The 27,026-nt window shown below is 43.3% G+C and overlaps 1 protein-coding gene across 5 annotated transcripts in view; it reads left to right on the top strand.

Moving 5' to 3' along the window:
* PLEKHG1 (pleckstrin homology and RhoGEF domain containing G1) overlaps positions 1-27,026 on the top strand; it is a 233,922-nt gene that overhangs the window by 120,046 nt on the left and 86,850 nt on the right. For 4 of the 5 annotated variants that reach the window (XM_034669294.1, XM_034669295.1, XM_034669292.1 and 1 more), the window contains one exon: positions 26,213-26,718. In XM_034669294.1, the coding sequence (XP_034525185.1) occupies positions 26,311-26,718 (408 nt within the window). In that variant the 5' untranslated portion in view covers positions 26,213-26,310. Of the gene's footprint in view, positions 1-17,923; positions 18,032-26,212; positions 26,719-27,026 lie in introns of those variants that run through there. The other variant, XM_034669293.1, reaches the window with a different exon arrangement.

The raw sequence follows: 27,026 nt of genomic DNA on the forward strand, positions 1-27,026 counted from the left end.
GCTCGAAATCCGGCATTGTGATGCCCCCAGCTTTGTTTTTCCTTTTCAACAGTTCCTTGGAGATTCGGGGCCTTTTCTGGTTCCATACAAATTTAAGGACTATTTGTTCCAGTTCTTTGAAAAATGTCCTCGGTATTTTGATCGGGATAGCATTGAAAGTGTAGATTGCTCTGGGTAGTATGGACATTTTAACTATGTTAATTCTTCCAATCCATGAGCATGGAATATTTTTCCATCTTTTTATGTCTTCCTCAATATCTTTCAAAAGTGATCTATAGTTTCTAGCATATAGGTCCTTTACGTCTCTGGTTAAGTTAATTCCAAGGTAACGCATGGTTTTTGGTGTTATTGTAAATGGGATGGATTCCCTAATTTCTCTTTCTTCAGTCTCGTTATTCGTGTATAGAAATGCAACTGATTTCTGGGCATTGATTTTGTATCCTGCCACCTTACTGAATTGTTCTATAACTTCTAATAGTTTGGGAGTGGATTCCTTTGGGTTTTCCATATAGAGTATCATGTCATCTGCAAAGAGAGACAGTTTGACTTCTTCTTTGCCGATTTGGATACCTTTGATCCCTTTTTGTCTTCTGATTGCTGTTGCAAGGACTTCTAGTACTATGTTGAATAATAGTGGCGAGAGTGGGCATCCTTGTCGTGTTCCTGATCTTAAGGGAAAGGCTTCCAGCTTTTCCCCATTGAGAATAATGCTTGCAGTAGGCTTTTCATAGATGGCTTTTATGAGATTGAGAAATGTACCCTCTATTCCTACACTCTGAAGGGTTTTAATCAGGAAAGGATGCTGTATTTTGTCAAATGCTTTTTCTGCATCAATTGAGAGGATCATATGGTTCTTGAGTCTTTTCTTGTTGATATGATGTATCACATTGATTGATTTGCGAGTGTTGAACCATGCTTGCATCCCAGGTATGAATCCCACTTGGTCATGATGGATAATCCTTTTAATGTACTGTTGGATTCTATTAGCAAGGATCTTGTTGAGGATTTTGGCATCCATATTCATTAGAGAAATCGGTCTGTAATTCTCCTTTTTGAGGGGGTCTTTGCCTGGTTTGGGGATCAAGGTAATATTAGCCTCATAGAATGAGTTTGGTAGCTTTCCTTCTGTTTCTATTTTTTGAAATAGCTTTAGGAGAATAGGTATTATTTCTTCTTTGAATGTTTGGTAGAATTCCCCAGGAAAACCGTCTGGGCCTGGAGTTTTATTATTTGGAAGGTTGTTTATCACTGACTCAATTTCTTCATAGTTAATTGGCCTATTTAAGAAATCTATTTCTTCCTGTTTCAGTCTTGGTAGTTTATAGGTTTCCAGGAAGGCCTCCATCTCTTCCAGATTGTTTAGTTTTTTGGCATATAGCTGTTGATAAAAGTTTCTAATAATCCTTGCAATTTCAATGGTGCTGGTCGTGACCTCTCCGTTTTCAGTTATAATTTTTAATAATCTTAGTCCTTTCTCTTTGTTTTTGGACAAGCTTTGCCAGTGGTCTGTCAATTTTATGGATTCTCTCAAATGTAGTAACCATTTCTAAGGCCCCTCTCTGAACGTCCAAGCTCTCGAATTCTGTGAATCTGTGGCGTAAGTATACACATCTGGCAGAATTGCATAGTGAGTAAGAGCACAGGCTCGGAAATCTGATGGCCTGGCTTCAAATTCCGGTGCCTCCACTTGGTAGCGTTGTACACGCAAGCAACCTACTGAAAGTTCCTGTTCAGTGAAATCTTCGATCATAAAATTGAGATAAGAGCACCTATGTCCTAAGGGGGCTGTGAGGAATTGACCCAAAGCATGTAGAACAGCACACTGCACAGGGGAAGTAACTGACGCTTAGGGTACTAGCAGACCTATCGCTTTCCCCCTAGAAAAGTTTGGGACTTCGAAGATGGGAATCATAGCTTGCAAACTTTATTTCTTATATAGGAGCAATAGATATTTTTTATATGATCTATATATTAAAAATGCTCTTAAAACACTTGGTAAAGAAATAAGATAATAAATTAAACCCATCCAAGATGTTTCAAGGCAGATACTTAACCATTTGAGCCACCCAGGTGCCCCTAGATGGCCCCTGATTTTTAAGGAACCAAGGTTGATTGAGATTCAGGTCCATGATCATACAGTAAGTTATAGGTCCAAGATTTGAAACTGGTAGATTTCACTCCATAATTCACCCTTCAGCATCCCTAGTGTAGCCATTATACTTTTAAAATATAAGCTAAACTTTCAACAAATGAGACCCAGACATCTTTTGCTATTTCACAAGCAAACCTGGACAGCACAGCGGTTCTCTAGAGCTCCAGTGTGTGGAGCACCTTCTGTACGGCGCTGGCAACTTCTGACCATCCACCACGCTTCTCTCGTTTGTGCTGCAAAAATCAAAGGACCGCACTTAGACCTGCGTTTTGGTCTTCATCATTCTCCCTCTGTCTGTGTGGCCTTCAGATGAGAAAATGACTGGTGTCCTTGGAGAGTTACCACGCTACCAGGGAGGGAAAGCCACACCCAGCGTTCCAGCCTTACAGTGGAGAAAATCATAGTAACTCTCTCCTTACGGACCTCCTTCCCATGATTTTAAGATCAAAGCCAGTTAGGATACACAGATTATCTACTAATGGCTGTTAGGGTTTTTTTTTTTTTCTTTTTTCTTTTTTGTTTGAGAGAGAGAGAGAGAGAGCACACACGTGGGGGTGGCAGGGGCAGAAAGAGAGAGATTCCCAAGCAGGCTCCACGTTCAGCACAGAGCCCGACACTGGGCTTAATCTCACAAACTGAGATCGTGACCTGAGCTGAAATCAAGAGTCAGATGCTCAAATGACTAAGCCACCTACGCGCCCCGATGGGGCTTTTAGATTTTGACTCAATACCTAAAATATAATTTTATTCTGTCCGTTAGAAAAGTCCCATTCCACTTGAAGGCTACTACTTCTTGTAGTATTTTGTAATCTAGAAAATATTCTGCTCTTTGCTTAAATTTTACCTTAATTTGGAGTATTATAACATTCTTACAGTACAGCCATGGCTCTCTATCTTGGCAATAGATAAAAATCACTTTAAGAAAAAAAATCCTGGTGCCCTGGGCTCACCCTCCAGAGAATCTGTCGTTTTTAAAATAGTGTTTGACTGTTGTTTAATATCATAGTTTTTGAAGATCTGCAGGATTTCTTGTAGCATTTTTACATAGTCGAATATACTTGATGCCTTTCAATTTGCTTATATATTCTTATTCTTAACAATACAACTCAATTTGAAGTCTTTTTGGGTTGACTGACTTTGGAGAATCTTCACTGTAGTGATTTTTCATGAGTGATTTTCACAAGAGTGTAACATAACCAAGGTTTATTTCCTATAGGCCTTTGAATTTCAGAGTCAAAAGTATCCTCAACGGTTGGTGGCTCAACTCCATTTTTTTACCTTTTAGGATGTCAAAACTCAATCTTAGTTGATTCTTTGAGGAAAGGGAGGAGACAGCCAGGGTCCCAAGCATGAGCCCTCATATCCAACCAACCACCGCCACTCTGGCCCCTGCAGGCTGGTGTGACCGCAGCACGAAGGCACCCCTAACTTCACCTTTGCTTCACACCAGATCTTCATGTGCTGTCCTTCCAGTGGAATTGGACTGATCTCACTGGGTCTCAAGGGCCCCTCTTGTCCTTCTAGAACCACCCCAAGTATGAAACTGATGTGGATTTTCCTACAAGGTACTTCACCTCTGACTCCAACCTGATTTCTGATGAGTTCTAGTCATAATCTTCTGTCCCCCTTTTGGGGAGCCTTATTTTACTTGCTTGAGATGTTTATTTTATCATTGGCCCCATAAGATTTTCCTCTTTGGGGTGGTAGAATAGGGGAGGCTGAGGGAGGGCCTTGGGGGCTGGTGGCAGCCTTGAGTGACCCCCCTGACATAATGATTCTCACCCTTTACAATGACAACTATCACCCAGCAAGTTAGTGACCACTGCCCATTCCAGGTTCCCATCCCTAAAGATTCCTCTGTAGCATCAGGGGCCCAGCAATCTGGTTGCTTTTTGAAAATAGAGGCTTGGGGGGTGGTTGTATGAGTCTGCTCAGGCTGCATGCAGGATACCCCAGACTGGGAGCCTTAAATAACAAGCATTTATTTTCTCCCAGTTCTGCTGGCTGGAAGTCCAGGGTCAGGGTGTCAGCCAGGTGGTTTCTGTGAGGCCTCTCTTCTTGGCTTGTAGACGGCTGCCTTCTCTCTGCATCCTCACATGGCCTTTGCTTTCGATGGGAGTGTAGACAGAAAAAGATCTCTGTTGTCTTTTCTCCTTCTTAAAAAAGATTCCAGTTCTGGGGCACCTGGCTGGTTCAGTCCATCGAGCATCTGCCTTGGGTTCAGGTCACGATCTCAGGGTCCTGGGATCGAGCCCCGTGTCAGGCTCCCTGCTCAGCGGGGAGTCTGCTTCTCCCTCTCCCTCTGCCCCTCCCCCTGCTCGTGCTTTTTCTCAAATAAATAAATAAAATCATAAAAAAAAAAAACACTCCTGTCCTATCAGATCAGGGCCCCACCTTATGACCTCATTTAACCTTAATTACCTCCTTCAAGACCCTGTCTCCAATTACTGTCATGTTGGGCTTCACCATATGAATTTGGGGGTGGGGAGCACACAATTCAGGCCTTATCAGTGACTTAGGAGGTGCTGTGCCACTCCTGAAAAAATGTTGGGTTAGGGTTTGTACTCACAGTCACCGACTTCATTCGTCAAGTATTTGGTTTACAACACCATTATGGTAACTGGTGTATTAAAATATCTAAATAGATTAAAATCTCTAAATGTCTACCAAAGAATGAAATGCAAAGTATATCTGGAAGGTAGGCCATTAGAACCATCATTTTCATGAATTAAAAATGGTTTAGCTCATCTTAGGCAGAACATTTTGTTTTTTTAATAAAACCGTGGAATGGGATTTATTGACGCAGGAGAGGGAGAGAATCCCCTCCTCACTGACACTTTCTTGTCACACAGGCTTTCCAGAGAAGCACCCCAGAAAAAAAAGACATGAGTACAAGCCAGTCCTCATTTGGCCTGCATTAGGGGTTCTCAGGCCTTCCTCAGCTCTGGCCCTCACCGTGAATGTCTAGGCCCACCTGAACCCTGGGGGGGGGGGGCGGGCATCGAGGAGGTAGCTGAAAACACGTGGCCTCATAAACACATTTCAAAATTGTGCAGAGAAATGTAAGCAAGGGAAGTAGTCTGCAGTTGGTTAAACTTGCTTGATCCATCTCCGTCTGGAGTGGCTTTTTCCCTCAGGGAAGCTTTTAGCTCTCTGCTTTTCAGCCACATCGGGATTAGGGGAAAGTAGTTGGTTTTGTTTTCCTATCCCCCTCACCCGTTCCCCCTCCTGGTCCTCCTGAGGGAAGATATCACATATCAGAGACATTTCTTCTTCAGAAAGACTTGGGTATGTGCGCAAATCCTCATTGAGGCCTCTGTGTATTAAAATTTTTATCTCCAGGGTTCAGAAAGAAATAAACACTGGTATGGGGGGCAGGATGGGGTTTTTTCCCCTTTCTAGGAAAAACGCTGATGATTAACTAATGCCTCTGGGTGTCTTCTTAAACGCTCAGTGTCAGAATGCATAAATGCTTTTCCACGTGAGGCGGACTGTTTATTCCTGTTTTTTCTTGCCTGTAAACCCAGTCATACAGCCTTCGTTTGTTTTGATGGGACTGGGATCTCTGCTTCTAAGTCTTAACTTCTCCCCTATTATTTTTTTTCAAGTTACAACCAAACTAATGTTTTATGAAATGAGGCTGTGATATGTTAATTTGGACATTTATAGCTGATCTTGGCTTGTTCAGAAGAGTATCAACCAACAAGTCCCCTCTGCCATCCTCGTGGGAGGGTCTGTGGATGGCAGGGACCCCTGCGTGTTGCCAGCCGACTCAGTGTGTCATTCTTCTGGGGCTGTGGCTTTTGTCTTACTGTCATGGGGTTTTTAAACGTCAAAAACCCTGATACCAGTTATTTGGGTGTTTGGTTTGGCAGAATTACAATTAAATCGTTTCTTCTGTCGTAATTCCTTCCTAAAGACCCTGAACAAATTCTAAACTTTATTGATCTGTTGTAGGCTTGTGAAAGACCTAGAAGGATAAAGATTTTGATTAATAGGAAGCGTGGAAAAACAGAAACAGGAGCTGAGAAGGTGAAGTGGTAAAGACATGCAGTGAATGTTTTCCCCACCGTCCCCTGGAAACATTTCCCCTCACTCCCTTCCCTAAATCTTTCCACGGTGATGTTTGGTCTTATAGCTCCTTTCTCCCCAGCCCCCCACCCCTAGCTTTTCTAGAACAACGCACAAGTGATACTTTAAATTCTTTATGTTTCATTTTTATATGACTTACAAACTGTAGAGAAATACACTGTTCTCACCAGATTATTTCTGGTCGTCGGTCATTCTAGGACTACTCACCTACTGTACAGGGTGGCGTCCAAGTGTGTCCGTGTCTGGAAGCCAGAGTCAGATGGCTCCAGGCCCCAGGGCCAGGCAGGTCGTGGAAAGGAGTGAAGGGAATGGGTGTAATACTGAAGGGGGTGGTGGGGACTGGGGCAAACAGGAAGAGCGCACGGCCAGAGTAAGGGAAGCAAGCTCGGCTCCCCCGTTCCTGCTAAGCAGAAATGTCCAACCAGTGGTGACTGATGGTAATTGTCCCTTTATTTGGTATTCTTTCTCCCCAAGCAAAAGAAGTCTGGATTTTAATGGGAAATATCCTGATGTACAAAATTTGGTTCATCAGTTGAAAGAAGTGTAAAGTCTTCCGGTCACACTCTGCCTGCTCAGGCTCAGATCATAACTCCTGGGGGAGTCTTCAGCTCATGCCAGGCCTCACCAGCCCTAGGGGTATGGGTTCAGTCACATTAAAAGACTAAAATTTGCCGCTACGGTGTCCCTTCCCACTGGCACATGGACAAGACCTCACTCCTGTTCCTTCTACTCCTAGGCTGTGCCTCCCTGGCTCCCTGTTCCCCCTCCCTGCACTATCACTGGCCTTTGTCCAGGATGCCTACCCTCCCAGGGACCCCAGCACTCAGATATTTGAAGTCTCCAAGCTCCCCACAGGGGTTCACCTGGTTGATCACCCCTCCCTCATCCCCAAGCTGCTGGTGCTCACCTCTCTCTCCTTATGGGGAAGGGGCTCCCTTCCTCTTATGTTGTCTCCACTTCAATAGAAGAAGCCCAGAGCTAGGTTGCCTGAGATGTTACAGCTGTCCTCTCCCTCCCTCCCTCCCTCTTTCTCTCTCTTTTCTCTCCCTTTCCGTCCCCCTCTCTCCACCCAGTTTCCATGGAGGCTCAACCAGGACACCATTACAGTGAATTTGTTCTAATCACCATAATTGCCTGTGTATAAAGTATATGAGCTCCTAGGATAATTTAGAAGTAGCCATAACTTTTCATTATCTGTGTATTATAAGAGCATAATTTTTGCAGTGATACAGTTATATTGACTTTCATGTTACCACTATTCTGGGGGTATATTTGGGCTGGTACTTGGTTGGGATGCAACCCCAAATTACATACCTCTGTGGTAAAATGAACTGTTTCATAATCTACATCCTAGCCTGGTTTCCAGAATGCAGTTTTGCAGAAAGTAGAGATGATGTCAGTGAATAAGTGAAAAGCATGGTCTTGATGCTAGACATTGGTCTACAGTCAGATGATGTTGTTAAAATTTTTTGTGGGGAAACTTTCTGTTGATAATAGTTGAGTTAAGTTGTCCACACAATTCTACCACATAAGGGATTACAGGTAATTTAAGGTAGTTTCCTTATACAAATTCCATATGCTCCTGGTTTTTGCATCAACTCATGGTTATCTGACTATAACAGTGGGACCACGCTTAAGATCCTCAAGTCATATAAGAGCCTCGGGAAAGACTGTCAAAGGAGTTAAGAAGGGGGTCATCATGTCAACATATCCCCCAAAACCATGGAATCTTAGGTTTATAGATTTTAAAAGCATTCTTAAATGTCATAGACTCCTAAGTTCTCGTTTTACTAATCCAGAAGGAATTTGGAACCTAGAGAAGTTAGTGACTGCCCCAGATGACACAATTGTCAGCAGAGCTAAGATACCACACATTTCAACTCTAGGTCTTGTGTCCCTTCCACACATCATTTCATGAGCAGTAAATGATGGTTGGGACTGAACAAAGTAAGTTCTGTTGGGTGGATGGCTTTTATAATTACATCACTAGGATGATAACCAGCGGTCATTGTAAAAATCCAACTCCCCAGTTCTCTCAGAGTGGCTTCATCCTTTGGGGTCTGTCATTTTGTTATGTCCTAATTTACACAGACTCCTAAGCAGATGCCATGTCTGGAATCATACTGGCACTGGGAAGTGGTCCTTGGCTTTGGCTCTCCTAGGAAAGGTGACCAGTTGGTCCTGGGATGTACTCAAGGCTCAAATGTACACGGTCAATCCATAAGTCCCCTGGAAGTAGTAAGACAAACTGAGTGGGGTGACTCCCCTCCCCCAGTCTGTCCTTTTGTGACCCTTCTCCTTTTAGGGTTCCTCTGATGTTCACTTTAACCTGATTATACTTCGATGAAAATGCTGGGCAGGGAAATTAACATCATGATGCGCTGTAACGATACCTTATAAGGGACCCTGTCCCAGTGACTGGGCAAGAAGAGAGTCATGGTTACTGCCTTAGGAGCTCTGCCCAGTGTCTGGAGGGGGCAGAAGAGAAGCCAAGAAGAGAGAGGCTGATCCATTAAGATTGGAGGATGGGGTCACCCCAGAGTAGAGAAGGAAGCTAGAAGACACTTTAATAAGGAGGCATTGTTACACTAAACATAGTTATGTAATGCAACAGTATATTTGCAAACAAGATTGGGGAAAAATCTAGGCTCAGTGATGGCTGTGGGCGAAATGCGAAATATACCAGCTGTCTGCACTCACAGGACGTAAAACCACCTGGACGGTCTCTTCTCTCTGCCTGGTTTCTGCAAGTTACTTCTCAGCCTTCAGATGTCAGTTCACACTTCCTCCCCCCCACAAGGAAGCTTTCCCTGGGCACCCCAAACCACCCTGATCCCCCCTTTATATGTTTCCATAGCACTGCATGCCTTCCTTGTGTAGCATACATCTCACATAGAATTCAACACTTCCTCGTGTGATGGTCCAGTGTCTGTCTCCCTGGCCACACTCTGTGCCTTTTGGGAATAGGGTGTTGCTGCATCTAAAAGTATGACTTAAGAGGAGCAGGGAGACCATTTACTTTCCAGAGGAGTGGTGTCTTTTCAACATTTTTTATAGTAGTAAGTTGGTGTAAAAGTTAAAATCCTATAAATACATTGGTGGAAGCCACAGGAAAGCAAGATCTTGAGACACGTGGAGAAGGTGGTCACGGGGGAGTGCCATTTTTAAGCGTGCTTCCCACAGCACAAGGGGCAAACTCCCCACTTTCCACCCCACTGAACCCTGCCCCCCAGGAATCACTTATGGTAGCTACTAGATAAATATTGGAATGAAGAGGCAAATATGTATGGGCGACCTGATAGCATCTCAAATAATCAATGAACTTCAAAATGAAAGTGAGGTGTGATTTGTCTTATGTTTTCCCGAAGTGGTCCTTGAAGAACTTCCGCTAAATGTGAGAAAATACTCTAAAGATTCGGACTGCCCAAAGTGTAATGGGCTATCTCAGCAGGGATCTAATGGCAGGACCAAAGCAGAGACTGGGCGTCATGTCTGGTGAGCTACTATGAGGTGGTCATTTGAACACCAAATAAGAAATTAGATTAGAAAAACTCCCAAGTTTCTTTCCAATACTAATATCCTGCTGTCCCAGGATTAAAATCCATATATCCCCCACTCAAAAATAGATTCCATAAGGGCAGGAATTGGTTACTGTTCACTGGTGTATCTTTTGTGTGTGAGAGTGCCTGGCACAGAGCAGCTGCTCGATAAATATCGTTGAGGAAATGAGTTATGTCAGTAGATAGCATCTATTTTGTTGACAAGAGTCAGGCAGGCCATAAACCAAAAAAAAGGCTAGAATTTGGCAGTATGCCCCCCAGTAAAAAAGCTGTGGTCCACATTCTGACTAAGCATGTGAAGTCAAAGTGTTATCAGCTTTCAGACCAGAGATTCTGGGGTGAGTATAAAATTGTATCAGCCAGGGACGTGACAAGAAACTGAATTAGTTCAGCTGGCTCAAATGGAGAATTTAATGAAGGGAACCAGCAAGGAGTGTGACCGCACTCAGGGACTGACGCGATGGCAGGCAACCTTAACCATGGCTCTTGGGGACAACCCACAGGGACCCCCAAGGGATAAGGGGACCCAATGAGAACTGGAACTGTGGATGTGGGGCTGCCTCAGATGCAGCCACTGCTAAGCACCAGGCCTCTTGTCAGCCCGGGAGGAGGAAGAAATGCTCCCTTTTCCATCTCCTCCTTCCTCATAATACTGGGGCTTCCCAATAGCCGAACCCAGCAGAAAGCCACACAGCAGAAAGCCAGGCATGCAGACCTGGGCAGAGCAGGGCAGAAAAAGATGGGGGGTGGGTGTCAGCCCAAGGGGAAAAACTATCACATAAATTAATTTTGTTCTTTTTATTTTATTTTATTTATTAGAGAGAGAGAGTACACGAGGGGGGAGGGGCAGAGGCAGAGGGAGAAGCAGACCCCCCCAGCAGGGAGCCTGATGCAGGGCTTGATCCCAGGACCCTGAGATCATGACCTGAGCAGAAGGCAGATGCTTCACAGACTGAGCCACCCAGGCGCCCCTGATTCTACTTTCATTACACCAATAATACATATTCATTAAAGAAAATGTAGAGACTAGATCACAGTGGGTAATGAGGGGTCTCCCCCGTAATCCCACCTCTCAACTGCTAGTATATTTTGGCTTTTTCTCCTTTTTCTTTCATGTCCTTGTAGAGGAATCGAAATTTTCTATTCAGAATAAACCAAAGTAAATTGGGTTACACTTGTTCCTTGGCCTCGTTAAGATTAAACCTGTAGCCTAACAGAGAGCTCTGTTTCCCTTCCTTTGTTCTCTCAACATAAACAAGTTACTTCATGTATCTCTGTGGGAACTGGGAAGTAGGCAAGTGTTTAGACTCACAAAAACTTCCAGCAAATTTGGCTCTCAGCTTGGTTACCTTGTAATTAAATATAAGATGAAAGACGAACCCAATGGGGCTCACTCTCCAAGACTGGATGGGGAATCTAAGCGAAGGCAGCCTCACATAGCTTGATTGCACTGTCAACAAAAAGTTACTCTCCGCTTTTAATATCACTTGAAGGGCAGCTTGAATAGGAGGAAAGACAGTTTAGGAAAATAGAGCAGATACATATGTATATAGTTCTTGTTACATTGGATTCATGACACTTGTCACACCTGTCACTCTCCGATGCTTATCCAGTCCTGCTAGGCAGGAACGTCCAGAAGGCAAAGCCAGTGTCCATTCATTCACTGAGCCCAGCACAGAACCCGGCGTTGACTAGGTTCCCAGTTAGTGAGTGTGAGTGGTTGGTGCTGTTAAAGCAGAGAAAAGATGTGAAGGAAGAAGGGTCAGCAGGATGTTGCTATGTGAGCCGAAGCTCTAAAAGGCAAAGATCAGTACACACGGTAACAGATGGGTGTTTACGACCTTTGTAATATACATCTCACTCGGCAGTCCTCTTTGCCTTCTTGGTTTAAAAAAAATTTTTTTTAAATCCTGGAAAGTAATAAATTATCTCAACTCCTTTAGAGAAAAATAAGTTCTGCTTTCCTGGAGGGGGATCTGTCCTTGGCCTTTTAGAAATTTCGACGTGAAGGGGATGGGTCTCGTGACTTGGCCCAGGAGGCCACAGGAATAGCCCAACTGACCCCTCTCCAGTTTGAGAAATGAGGTAGCCTCCCCTGTAATGAATCCATTTGCTCTTAGAGGTTAAGCTGTCAGCCACTGTGACATTGAAGGTAGCCCTGGGATTGGCGGAAGGAGATAGATGGTGGCGACCCCAGAGGATGGCAGGAACCATGCGGAAAATTCAGCAGCAGGTCAGAAGAGATTCTGACTGCCCTGTGCAGCTGGGCCGTGACTCCCCTGCAAGCCCAGCACTCACCCCTGCTGCTTTTGATCATCGTCTCTCTGAACCCACCATCGCATCACTGAGTCTCCAGGCGAGGGGTGCAGTTGGCGATACCTACCTGGCCGCGTCCTTCCCTCTCACTCCATTGCCTTGGAGCTGTGGGGGAAAGCCGGCCAAGAGGGTTTGTCTCTGTCCTCTGCCCGCAGGTGAAATGGTTTTGCAAGCTCACATAAAGGTTATGAACCTCCATGGTTGTTACTCTGAAACAAGAATCGATTTTTGCTTTATTATTTTGGAAAATAGTACTGCAGGGTATCAATACAATATCCAAGCCCTTTCTACAAATTCAAGTACATTTTTTTGAAGAGTGTTTTCAGAAGGATAGAGCGTGTTGAATGCCTTTTGTTATGAATGGATTAGATGTGTGTTATCTCCTGGAGAAAAATGTGTCTGGAAACATACTGCATTCTTAGAGGGAGAATTAGTTCATTGTGCTTATTAGCACAGGGAGTCCTCCCATGGTGTCTTTAAAGATGGGACTGATCTAGGATTGAAAGCAAGAGACGATTTGTAACATATTGCTTGCTCGATATCTAGAAATTGTTCAGTTCAGAAATAGCTAAGACTTGATTTCATCGTCTCTGGACAATAAAGACCGAAATATCCTAATAAAAGAACAGAGTGAAAAACAGAGCTAATGATTGTCATAGAGTCAGAGGAATGAGCCCACAGAGGAGCTCCTGAAACAGAATTTTAGAATCCCGGAGTATGAGCCCTTCCTGGCGATCTCCGCTAGCTTTCACGGCCGACTGACATATGATCGAGGAGTTAAAGCATGACTTGATTGCAAGGTAAGGGTTCACTGTCAGAAAGTGTTGTGTTGTGAATAACAGGCTTTGTGTGTTTGTTTCCTAAAATTCTTATGACCATGACTCGACACTGACATTTTAGTGCAGTAGGGGGTGAGGAATTATTTTTTCAGTTGGATGATTTGAGTCCTGGAAACCATTTATTATTTATAGCTTGGTTTCTATGATTAGATTCAATACTTCAGGGCTAACAAAAATAATAATAATAATAATAATACTTTCATATAATTTCACCTATACGTGAGTGAGTGCTTTTGTCTGCCTCAGATCTATATCTTTTGTTGAGAGTAAACACTTTTTAAATTTGCAAAGAGAAACTCACTTACCATTAAGATTATTTCACTTTGAGGGGCGCCTGGGTGGCCCAGTCCTTGCGCCTCTGCCTTCAGCCCAGGGTGTGATCCCAGGGTCCTGGGATCGAGCCCCGCATCGGGCTCCCTGCTCTGCTGGGAGCCTGCTTCTTCCTCTCCCACTCCCCTGCTTGTGTTTCCTCTATCGCTGGCTGTCTCTCTGTCATATATATAAATAAAATCTTGAGGGAAAAAAGATTATTTCACTTTGAGAAGAGTCTTTTAGAAAGGAAAAACCCAGATTAGCTTTGTTTGTTTGACAAAGTATATAGTTTGGTTTGTGTAAGACTGGCGAGGCAGAATTTATGGTTAGTGACATTTTCTGGGTTTAGAGTAGGCTGTCTGGAAGAGCATATATGCAGAAGGGTGTTAGTACATTACATCTCACTTTCAGGAGGAAGGTCAGCGTGTCCTAAAGGACATCAGTGAAGCTGTGTGGCACCTCGTGGCAGGCGACTGGCTTTACTGTTTGTCATATTTATTCTGTGGCATGCACTTAGTAAAAGGTAATCTTCTGCCTTTTTCTTTCAAAGAAAAGAGTTCTAATAGACTAAAAATATCAAGAACGTCTTGTCAATGGCCTGTGCTTTAGAAAGTGGTTGGTTTTACCCTTTGTTTGGGAAATGTGTTAACAGTGGCAATATCTCAAACCGCAAGATAACCAGGCTGCCCCCTCCAGTACGTCAGTTGCTCCGTTCATGTGTAAAATATTAGTTGTGTTTTGAAGCAAAGCCCCTTGTAACTTCTAGCACCCTTGTGTCTGAAAATGCAAGATGATTTTCTAAATCTGCCTTAACCGGTATTATTATATAAAGCAAAATCTTTCCCTGAATTCGTAAAAAAAAAAAAAAAAAAAAAAAAAAAAACACCAGGGTGCGTGCCTTTGTCTTTCTTCCTTTCTCCAGGACATTCCTTCACCCTTTGTTGCCCAGCTTCCTGGCGTGTTTGTTGCCTGGCTGCAGAGACAACAGAGTATCCCAATTAGGTCAGACCTCGTTAAGCCCCTAGAACTGCATGCTCTCTCTTCTTCCCCCCTCAGCCTCCCCAGTCCTCCCCACAATCCCATCCTGGCCTCCTTCCGAGAAGGCCCATACAGTTCCTTGGAAGCATGCGGCGGCCCAGGCTAGCTCACACTACTGTGGCAGTGATTCCCTAACCCTTCCCAAGGGGGATGAGCACGTTAACTGACAACTTTTACTTTAAACCAAAAGGAGCTCTTTCTCAGAGTGGAAGCATGGGCCCAATGGCAGATTTCTGGGAAAGGATGTTTTTACATAGTGGGGCTTTCTGGTCCTCTTCCAATTAGGCCACGAGGCTGGACTGCGCTTGGCTGGCTGGCCGGGTTGTGCCTGCTGGCTGTAGATCTGTCCTGTGGGTGCTGTTCTTCTACCCCTGGCCCCCCACCCCTGGCGGGGATCCTGGGAATGGTTCCTGCACTTCCCGATTGTGTAACTAGTGCTGCAAGCCAGTGAACAGGAGCCACTTTCCAGTAAGAGTATCTTTTTCACCCGACAAGGCATCAATGTGCAGTTTATCTGCAGCCAATCGCGCTATCGTTTACAACGAGATTTTGCTGAGCAAACACAGTCTTTTTACCTGCTGGTAATATTGGCAAATCAATTATACAGGAGAAGCTGCAAGGATGCTAGTGTTGGTGCCTTTTGCGTGTCTTAGGATTTACTTTGCGCCAGTGGGGCACCTACAAGAACTGGTACCAGCTGGTGTGATCGAGGTGTGGGATCGGAGATGGGAAGGAGTGGAAGGTAGAGCAGAGAAAGGTCTTAAGAAAACACTGGGACCCAGAAGGCTCCTCTGCTCTCAGGTGTGAAAGAACCTTGAACATTGCTCAAGAAATGTTCCTTTCCCTTCCCTTTTCTCTTCCTCTCTGCTCTTAGGTCTCTGTATTGTCTCTCCCTAGATCTTATGCTCTGTTCATTTAATTCATTTAGTAAATATGTGGTACTAGGAAAAATAGAAAGGTAAAAAGAGCGTGTGTGCATGCGCGCGCGCGCGCGCGTGTGTGTGTGTGTGTTCCCTGCTCTGAAAAAGCTAGATTTTTTTTTTTTTTAAAGATTTTATTTATTTACTTGACAGAGATAGAGATAGCGTGAGAGAGGGAACACAAGCAGGGGGAGTGGGAGAGGAAGAAGCAGGCCCACAGCACAGGAGCCTGATGTGGGGCTCGATCCNAAGCATGCGCGCGCGCGCGTGTGTGTGTGTGTGTGTGTGTGTGTTCCCTGCTCTGAAAAAGCTAGATTTTTTTTTTAAGGAAGATTTTAAGAGACTAGATTCAAAATCCTATGAACCACCCATGTGTGCAGGTGTGGTAGAGAGTGGTTCCAGTTACTTGTGAGTAATATGAAAGGTGTTTCCTTACTTAAGTTGATGATTTTGCTAAAACAGGAAACACAGGTGAAGTGACAAATAACTGACCCGTGGGACCAAATACACCCTGTGCTGTCCCCACAAAGGTGCCCTTCAAGTCAGGTCACTTGTCTATCCAGTGGAGACGTTTACAGACTGCCCAGCACCCGTGCTGGATACAGCCTTGCTGTTTTGTTCGCTTATAATGTACACAGCATCTCTCAGAAATGGCTTTTAAAAAATGTTTCTTGGCTGGGCACCTGGGTGGCTCAGTCGGTTAAGCAACTGCCTTCAGCTCAGGTCATGATTCCCGGGTCCTGGAATCTGGGATCGAGCCCCACATCAGGCTCCTTGCTCAGCAGGGAGTCTGCTTCTCCCTCTCCCTCTGCCCCTCCCCCACACTTGTTTTCTCTCTCTCTCTCTCCCTCCCTCTCATGCGCACACGTACACGCACAAAAATAAATTTAAAAAATCTTTTTAAAAAAATAAAAAATATTTCTTGGCCAAAAAAAAAAAAAATCCAAGTACAATAACATCTCAGTGGAAAATGGAAAATAAAAGTAGTAACTTGGGATCTGAAGACGTGGACCCAAACCAAATGAGTCAAGCAATGCCAGGAACCTCCGTGTTCGCTCTTGGTATCGTCCACATGAAGATCAAATCTATAGTAGAGGAAGGCTCCCTGCTCCCCAGGCTGCCAATCCAAGGGAGAAGCGAGACAATTAAGCAATAATTAAATACGAGACCGTGTGATTCTCTAAGTGTAATAAAGAGCCATTTAACAAATGGAAGGCACGGGGGCTGGAGTTGCTGTGAAAGATTTGGTGGAGCTGTTAAGAGTTGAGCTGACTCTTGGCTAAGCAAAAACAGAGGTCTTGGGCATGAGTCTAGGGGACGTCATCTGGGGGGCAAGAGAGAACACTGTGGAGGTCAGTATTGGAAGATGAAGAGAGTCCCCACAGCCCCGGGGAGGACCCTTCCTCACAAACTGCCTTTTCAGCATCTGTGATTTAGTGATTTCCATCAAACTGGTGAATTTTGTGGGAGAGAAACCCAGTCCAAAAGTTGTCTTCTGAACTGACTAATCAATTCCCATCAAAATGGCTTAGTTAAGTGGCTTTGCATATGTTCAGCCTTATTCGAGAGGAAATGGGCATTAAAGCAAATTATCCTATTATGTTGTTAGTTTAAAATCACTTAATAGGTATGATAGAAATAGCTATATTAAAGATGATCAGCTAATGTTATTTCCCATAACCACAAACGAATGCTTTAAATGAAACTTCTGTTAAAAGGGTTTTGATCCTTTGAAAAACTTTAGGTTTCTGTGTCCATATGTGGGCGTAATCCATAATTTGAGTTTTAACTCCATGGTGGAGTCATATCAGTTTTCAGTAACATTTTGTACTTTTGAAGACCTCCATCTAAAAAACTCATTATCTTTTTCAAGTATGAACATTTTGAGTCTTTTTATAAAAATACATAGAGCATTTTAAGAAGGACAGGTGGCCTGAAGGAAATCGAAATCCGAGATAATTTGAAGGTCTCTTGTACTAAAGTGTTGGAGTTCGATCATTCTGTCTTTCCTACCTTGTATTTATGAATTACAAGATCACAGAATTTGACCCTTTTTCTAAAAAATGCCTATGAGCTTCCATCTTAGGTGTTTTTCTTCAGATGGATTTTTAAACTCTGTTTTTTAAAAAATCAAGCTTAAATATATTCATATTTAACTTTGCCTACTTGAAACTGTATTAAATGTCTCGTTAAAGGAAACAAAGTGCCCAAACTTCCTCCGACTATGTAATTCACTGCCACCCGCAAACTTCACTTTAAAACTGAAGTTGGAGATGTGTCCATTTACTCTGGAACGTGCTTACAGTTCCGGAAGTGAACTTGAAAATATCAGCACTCCAGAGATCTGGATTCTTTTGTGGAATTTAATGGGAGCGGTGGCCAGAGCCAGGAAGGTAAAGCCCAAGCAGCTCTGGGCGAGTGTGGGTTGTATTTGATGTTCACAAAAGAATGGCAGGCGCGGGGCGTTGCTTAGCGAAGTGTGCATTTTCAAGTTACCCACAGTGGTGTCTATTGTCCTGCTTCTCAATTGAATGATGTCATGTTTCATTTAAGGCTCTGGGTGATGCTGAAGTCTGTGGTCTGCACACTAGGGGGGAAAAGGCAGTGAGAAAGTTGCAAATCAGGTTTTTGTAAAGCCTTTGTGTGTTGGGTTTTGAGAGATAAAAGCTGACTCATGCAATATTTCTACGGAAGGAGCTGCACGGACTAGTAAAGCCTTCTTGTTTTACCTGACTGAGCTGCCGGTGAGGTCACCGCATCAGCTGAAGGTGGACGATGTGGCTTAGCCCGGGGAGAGCACAGGTAGGTGTCCACGTGAATGTGCCCAAAGCACCGATGCTCAGTGCTCGGGTGGGGACAAGCTCGTGCCTTTCCTCTTGGAGCAGCCGGGGACGGTCCACCGTGGGGCGAACCGGTTGCAGGGGCTTTTCTTCACAAGGCAGTGCGGGGGGCGGGAGAGGGGGGACAGCAGCTCGCTGGGATAGGTTACAGCCGTTCTGTTACAAATGCGACGTATGGAAACAAGTTATCCAACAATGGAATTAGTCCGGAAGGTGATTTCTTTTTCCCTCCATCTGAACTGGTGTCTGAAATGGTTTTTTGCCTGGTTTGGTTTGGTTTTCTGATCTTTCCTTAAAGTTAGTTGAAATTATCTAGAGAGCTGATGTCTGTGATTCTAGGGAGAAAACGAAAATCCCAGGTTGTTGTGCATCGACTGCCCAGTATTTTAATATGCTTTCTTTCTGAGGTTCACTGCAGGCTGAGCAGGGGGTGGAAGGACGGAGGGGGGCGTGTGGAATAAACGTTTGCAAATTTTGCCCTTAGCAACTGTACTGGTGAAATTTAGTCTGAGTCTAGTGGGAACGAAAGTTGACAAAGTAAATGCAATTTCCATTTTGAGTATTTGTTGGTAAGAAATACTTCTGTTAGGAGGAATAATCGGGGCGAAGGAGGCATGCATTGTATTCAACACTGGTGCACATTGGAACCTGTTTTTTTTTGTTTTATTATTTTAATGTAGTGATAGTTATATATTTCAAAGAAGATATATGGCATTCTTTTCCTTAAAATTATATTGAACATAAAAATCACTTATTTTGCTGTAAAATACTTAAGTATTTGATACAAACTGAGGTTGTGGTTTTAATTTCTTTAAATAACTTTTTACAGAGTATAAAAGCAATATACACGTGGAGGAAAGTGATATTTACAGATAAATATCAAAGGGAAAAAAATCATCCATGCTCCCAGTTGGTAAAACCAGTACTAATATTTTATGATTCCTTTCAATCTTTTTCTAATGTGGATAATAAATAAGTGGCATTTTAAATTCAAAATTGGGATCCCATTGTACATATAAGCCATCCATTTCACCAAGCTGCATATTATGACCATTTTCTACACCCTTCAGAATTTGAAAGGACATGACTTTTTTAATACTTTTATATTGTTCCTTCTAGATGAATGTATTTACTCCGATCTCTATTGTTGGCACTTTGAATTCTCTTCCTCTTTTTCTCTAAGAAAATGTTTAGTGTACTTTGTGGATGGATTTATTTACTCAGAGTGCTATTGTTGGTCACTTGAATTTTTCCTCTTCTTCTTCCTCCTTCCTCCCCCTCAGAAAATGTTATTTAGCCTAATGCCTCCCTTTCAACTGTACGGAAATGTTTTGGGAACTGAGTACGTTCAATACAGATAGAGCCTTAATATATAGCTATCCTTGTTTAGTTACTGCCTCGAAACCAGTATTTCTACACTAACAGGAAAGTGCTGTTCGAAGTGACGCTGAAACATAGATTTTTAATCTAAATTAAAAATAGAGATTTTTTAATAGCCTTTGGCAGAGTCCGTGACATATGTTTTAGCATCCAAGACCTGCATTGGTAGGCTGTAGAAGAAAACTGCTATTTTGCAGTTCCTGCTTATGCTGTGATTCCAGCTAGGAATGGACTTAGTGTTTATTTTCAGGCCTGGAGTCACACCCCGAAGGTTGGCTGGGATCCTGGAAATCAGGTAGTCCGGCCACTTACCTTACACGTGAGGAAACCTGAAACCCAAAGACTGTAGTACAAACCTTGATGGTACAGAGCCAGGGCATGAATGCAAATCCTCCAACCAAAAGAGAGACTGTTATGTCATAACCTAATTTCTGGCCCATCCTCTGAGCTCTTTCTACACATACGGCTGGGTACATACTCATTCCTTTACCTACATACACACACACACACACACACACACACACACACACACACACACTGTGTAGGCCCTTTTGGCTTTTAGCACATTGGGACCGTGTGCTTTATGCAAGGAGCTTATGTTTAAGGGCATTTCCTGATCTCTAAATGCCTTTTCTGCCCTACTGTGTTATGCGTCTATATCCAAGTACAAAGAGGAGTGGACGAGAAATCAGAAACCGTAGTCTCTGATCCACAGTCCAACTTTGAGCCCTCTTGTTGATTTTGCTCCCCTGTAAAATTTTAAGAAGTAATGACACATGTGAATGAACTTTGAGGCTTTAGTTTGTTTTGATTTGGGTTGGGTTTTTTTAGGATAATTTGGTGCAGAGTTGAAGCAGTGGCATATTATGGTAAAGCTAATCTGTTGTAATGGAGACTGTTCAGGTTATCTCTTGCTGCCTAACAAATCATTCCAAAGCCTAGTGGTTTGGAACAACAGCAATCATTTCTAATCTCTCCAGGTTTTGTGAGTCAGGAGTTCAGAGGAGGCTCTGCTCTGTGGTTCTGAATGAGGGACTCATGAAATTGTAGTCAGACATGACGGTGCTGAGGTCCCCTCGGAGGCTTCTCACTCACACAGCTGGTACCTTGGCAGGAAGCACAATCGGAAGGCCCCGGAACAGCTAGGGTCTCTTGAGCGTCTCTCTACATGTCAACGTGGTCTCACCACACGGTTCCTCCAGCCTGTCAGCTTCAGGATAGCCAGACTTTTCTGTGTGGTGGTTCAGGGCATGTCCACAGCCAGTTTTAGTGCAAGCCTCCTCTGTCTTCATGCTCTGCCATATTCTAGGTTACTGGTGTCATGTTCATGGTTCCCGCAATGTCCCTGCCCCACCTGGGTTCCTGTGGGAGGGGAAAGAATGTGGAGGAATGATGGTGAATGCTTGAGAAATAGACCCCCAAAGGGGCACTTATCACTTCCACTGGCGATGAGAACTTGACCACCATGCTGTTAGGTTTGGTGGGAAGGCCAGGACGTGTACTCAGCTGAACCTCTGTTCGCGAAGCTGACCATAAAGGTAAAAACAGCTGCATTTATATCAAAAGCCTTAAGGGAATTCCCTTTTAACCACGCTGGCATGTTGGTGCCCTTGAATGTAGAAATTCTAGAGTCACCGCTTAGCTGAGGCCCTTTATCTATTAGCTTCATTAACTATCAACTACAGTAGCCACGGTATCCCTTCGTTTCCATCCACTGGCCTGAGAATCCATTAGTAAATTCCCGAATATTTAGTATCAGACTTTACAGCTTGAAAGAATCTTTGATTTTGTGTTCTCATTCAACCTCTTGCTTCTTGTTTGAACAAGGGCATTTTTGCAAAACATCTTTTCCCATTCTTGATCTTGTACAAATACTGACTTAACCCACTCTTCTCTGGTAACACCATTTTTTTAACTGTTTACTTTGGAAAACTTTTTAACTTACAGAAAACTTTCCAAGATTGTCCAGAGTTCCTTTACACGTTGCATCCAGCTTTTGCTAAAGTTAGCATCTTGCCTCACTGTAGTACTTCGGGCAAAACTAAGAATGAACGCGGTAGTCTGACTTTTTTTTTTTTTTTTTTTACTTCTTTATTACCAAAGAACTACAGATAAGTATGAAAATCATGTTATTGGGAGTAAGTACTCTGAGCATTAAGGAACAGGTGGAATTGCGGTCCTGGCCTTGCTATTAATGGAAGAATCGTGGGTATTTTAGAAAACCAAGAGGGAGAAATTCATGTTGCTATCGGTGGCTTTTATCTACCAAGCTGTCTCCTATCTCAGAGGTGTGGATTCTCCTCAAATACCAGGGGTTGTATTTGACATATAGAAATGTGCATTTCTTATAACCTCAACTCTAAAAAGTTTTTTTCATTTACTTTGTCTACAACTTTGAGGCTCTACCTAAGACTGGCTGAGAGAAGAATTTCTTGCTTATACTTAGTGTCTCTATTGGTTTCCCCTTTTTGAGAAATTCACAGGCAGTATAATAAGGAACTACATAATTTTAGTTATTCATTGGTCTTGAGCTCAGCACGTTCTCTTGATTTCCATGACTGCCCTGCCAAGGAGCTCAGACTAGCTATTTGAAGTCTAGAATAGCAATGAGCAGAGCTTGGAAATCCTGATCACGCATCAGCCCCCACTGTGCACAGAATTCTGCCTTGCCTCGTAAAGCTCCCCTTGGGGGTTGTGACAGGGAGTGGTCGGCAGTGGACCCCTCTGTCCCCCCTTCAACATGTAAACATGGTCACAGGAAGCCTGGGCTTTACTTGCCATGGAAAGTTCTGCCTCAAGCCTAAGTCAGCCTGAGACAAGTTAGAGCCAAGAAGTGCTGCTTTTGATTCTAACAATGACATTCCAAAGGAGAGCAATTAAAATGATGGAAGTTTGAGGAGCAAACAAAGAAAAGCCGAGGAATTAAAGCTCTCTCACCTGGAAACAATGAGAGAGAGACTTGTCATGAAGTAAAATGTGGGAAAGCATACCTACGTGGAGCTCTATAGCCACTGTTTTCTTTTTCTTGAGGATGGCACGTTCATGGCTTGGAGGCTGACAGTACTTCTGGCTGTAAGAGTCAAGACTCCAAGATGCTCGACTTGGGTTTCGAACATCACCTCTGGGTTTCCCAAGGATCAGACAGACCAACACCCTCCAGGCAGGCAAAGCCAGCTTATTTTAGGATATTCATGGTCAAAAGACCCACTGACATGGGCCATCAGCAATGTGCAATTCTCAGAAGTTGCTGTGTAATAGCCTAGTGCTTGGGTTTTGGTAAGAAGGAAGAAAGGTTACAAGAAGAGAAACAAACATCAGGTTAGCTAAATGTTAGTACAACTTGTCAGCATCCTTCACTCAAGGTGCAGGAATAGGCTTTCTTGTTCTACAGCTTTCTATCTGGGTGTTTCCGTTTACCAGGGGAACAATGACCCCAATACCTAGTATGCAGTGACTGTCTTGTGCCTCTGTTTTTATTAACTCATAACAGTATGGTGTATTAATGAATGGAGGGGAAGAAAAGACAACCTTGGAATTGTACGCATCTCTCCACTCACTATTATTTGAATAAAGATTGATAAGGAAGTCAATTTTAATCTAACAGAACAGTGTAATGATCTAGAGGACTTCATTGCCCAACTAAAATACAATGCAGGCCACATATATAATTTGTAATTTTCCAGTAGCAACATTTAAAAATGCAAAATGAAACCAGTGAAAATAATTTTAAGAAGATATTTTATCCGACTCATTATCCCCAAATATTAGTTCACCGTGCAATTAATGTAAAAATTATTAAGGAGGTGTTTTGTACTTTTTTGTTTCATACTAAGTCTTTGAAATCTGATATATAGTTTATCCTTACAACATGTCTCAATTTGGACTGGCTGCATTTTAAGTGCTCAGTGGTCACATGTGGCTCCTGGCTCCTGTTTTGAATAGTACATCTCTGGAAAGAAATATCAGTAATTGGTGTGCTATATTAGGAAGGATAAGCCAGACAGGGTGGAAATTTTAAATTATTTCGAGGGAGGTGAGAACAAGATGAGGCAGTTTTTATGAGGTCCATTTCCTCATGTGAGAAAACTATAATTATCTTCTAAGCAATGAAGCAACATGAAAATGTGATCCATTAGCAGATGCAGTCTCATATTATATACCATTATGTGACTTAGCGTTCAGTGTTTCTGTCCTTGCTAATTTGGGAAGGTGTTTAATTTGGGGCAGTAAGCTTGGTTAAATATTACAGATACCAAATATCTCAAATATTCTACTTTAAAAGAGCCTGGTTGGCAGTCTGAAGAATAGGCTGGCCCAGCGGCCTAGAATACATGGCCTGGTATTAGAATATATGAAGCCCTACCTGGAACAGGGCCCAAATTCATGCTGCCATTTAAGATTTATCCATGAAGGGACCCCCCTGTTGACCTGAGTTTCATATCCCACTTTTTCCTGCCTTTGAAAGTGTAAAAGGCACTGTCATCCCTGGCAGCCCAGCATGGACTCCTTTGAAACTCCTCGCCACTTTTGCTCCCCTTTCATCCCTCTCAGTCCCAGTATTGGCTGGCTAACCTGACATAAAAGGAAAGAAACGAGTCTCTATTGTGTTCATTTCCACCAATCCTGATAATGGATATGTGCCAAGAGTTATATAACTGTTAAATATAGTTTTCCATACTGGAGAGAAGGTGTGTCCAGATCTATGGGGAGTAGGCTGATCTGGACCTTTCCAGATGCCCTGGCTTTCAGGGACAGTATATCCAGTTTATTTTCAGTACTAAATCATTGCCTCATTGGACCTTTGAGACCTTAAGAATAATCCCAATATACTTCCCAAGGTAGTACCCCTTTCTGAAAGTGAGGTCATCCTCATGGTTTTATGGTTATGATGGATGCCATCATGAGGGGAAGAAAACCTTGCTGGGTCTACTCCTACTTTCAACTGCCTCAGACTTTCTTAACACCAGTCCCAAATGTGGGCAAGTGTGTCCTGCTGTAAGCACACCTACAAGCCTGGCTGATTCTTGGATTTTTGCCATACTCAAGTTGGATCAGGCTTTTTAGGGCAAGTGCATTTTAACTACTATAACCAATCCGTGTTTTATAGGCCATAAAGTTGTTATAGAGCGAGCAGAAAGAATATTGCAAATGCTTTAAAAATTTGTGGCACGTTTATACCATGTGGTAGTGGTTACGCCGATAAATTACTCATTTCCTACACATTTCTTACCATTCCTGCTTGTTGACCCAATTTAGTTCTTTTATTTTATACTTAATAATTGTCATATTTGCATTATAAGTTGGCACTCATATTTGCCATGAATATAAACTATCTAGAGAAAGTCAGGATGTGGAAGGATACAGACCTGATGGATTCTTTATATTCTAGAAATATCGCTACCAGCTGTTTGATAATCTTTATTACAGAGCCAAACCAAATTCATGTTCCTTTTGAAAAATGATCATTCATCTATATTCTTCTTATTGTGTGTGTTTTGTTATAAACTTCCAAACATAAGTTGTACTCTTGTATTTTTCTAAGAAAACCCGTAAACATGGATCCTGGTGGTAAGTTAACCTGCGGAAATGAAGCAAATATCTTCATTTGTCACACTCTTCACTGCAAGGCATATTGTTCCATAAACTTGGGATCTCATGGGGGGAAAACAATGTCGGTCCTGCCTTGCAAATGAAGAAGATTGGCACTTGATATGTTTCACCAAAATAGCTTCTGTGAGCTTCAGTTTCAGGTAGGGCCTCAGGATTTAAGTGCTATGTATATTAAATGACCTTTGGACTTTGCAGTTACTCTCTTCTTGTGCCCACTTCAAAAGACTAATGCCTCTGTCTCTTTAAAAATACATAATTTTTCTCATAATTGAGTTTCTGTACTATTGAATTGTGTATTACACGGCCATGTTGTCTAGCTTTATGCGGGGAATGTTGTAGTTAAGTGTCTCTGTAATAGTCTAACTTCATATGCACCACAAATGGGATGTCAACTTTCAAGGAGAGATTGAGAGAAATGTTGTGTTGAGAGAGAAAGTTTGAAAGAAGGCATGGATCTTAATAGTTTGGCTTTTGTTGCCCAGTTCAGAAAGTTACTATCCACACCAGCACTTTCTCTTTCATGCCGTATCCAAGTAAAATGTGAAATTGTCAGCGTCTGTGAAGCAGTGGTGGACCCAGAATTGCAGCTTGAAATTTTGTGGACTGAGGGTTGACTACTTAAACTGTAGAACAGTGTTCGGTCAGATTCTATATGAATCACACAGGGTGTGTTTTAAGCACATAAGAATCACTTGTGGTGCTTGTTAGGGCCGTAGAGTCCTTATGCCCTGACCACTGAGCCTTTGATTCAGTAAATCTGGACGAGTCTGCGTGCGTGAGTCATTCCAGGTGATCCCACTTGGAGGCAGTGGCTGCAGGCTCTCTCGAGCTTTAGTCTGTGCACAAATGGCATTGGCGTCTTGTTAAGATGCAGACTGAAGTTGGGGGGTCTGGGGTGGTGCCTGAGACTCTGCATTTCTCACATGTTCCCAGGTGATGCTTTAGAGACTCTGACTTTGCAACTCGACCTACCATGGGTGCCTTTGCTTTTCCTTCTATAACGAACCCGCTACCTTTTTACTTTTGACCCTATATACATTTGGGCTAGGTTTTAACCTTTAAACCTTGTCTGATGTAATTTAAAAATACTTACCTTGTCCTTTTTGTTGTTGTTGTTCTTTTTTTTTCTTTCTTTTTTTTTTAATGACTATAGATGTGCAGCCGTTGGGTCCTGAAGTGCCGTCAGCTGTAACAGAAACTCCAGATCGCAAGACCATAAGCAGGCAGCCCCGCTCCCAGGAACTGAAGGCCATGGAGCTCTCGGACAGCGACCGCCCCGTCAGCTTCGGCTCCACGTCGTCCTCGGCCTCTTCCCGCGACAGCCACGGTTCCTTCGGCAGCAGAATGACCTTAGTCTCAAACAGCCACTTGGGCTTGTTTCACCAAGATAAGGAAGCCGGGGCCATAAAACTGGAGCTGATACCAGCCCGGCCGTTTTCCAGCAGCGAGCTGCAACGGGACGGCCCGGCTGGGCCACAGAACGTGGACGAAGGCGGCCACATTCAGCCCCGGGCCCAGCGGAGAATGGAAGCAAACGGGCCGGGCAGACCGGGTGCAGAGCCGGCCACCAGCCCCAAGCTCCTCTATGTGGATAGAGTCGTTCAGGAGATCCTGGAGACTGAAAGGACTTACGTGCAGGACTTAAAAAGCATCGTAGAGGTAAGGCACACTTTTTTGTTTGGTCCTTTTAAAGCTTATTGTGCAGGATAAATAGGCTTGCAAAGTAAAGAGCAAAGCCAGGAATGGGGGAGGTTTTGTCTCCTAAGACGCAGAAGTAGGGTGAATGTTGAAACAGATCATCACTGAAGAGGAACCCGAGGGCCATATTCGTTGTGTTAAAAATCCTCTTCGTATTTGCAGCAACGCATTGATTACGTGTTAGAAGCCAGAATGAGGGTGCCACTGCATCCCCCAGTAGATCATGTTAAGAACTCCTCTGTCTGAGCGCTCCAAGTGCTCCACGGGGG

The sequence above is a fragment of the Ailuropoda melanoleuca genome, chromosome 10, assembly GCF_002007445.2.
Source record: "Ailuropoda melanoleuca isolate Jingjing chromosome 10, ASM200744v2, whole genome shotgun sequence".
Taxonomy (NCBI): domain Eukaryota; kingdom Metazoa; phylum Chordata; class Mammalia; order Carnivora; family Ursidae; genus Ailuropoda; species Ailuropoda melanoleuca.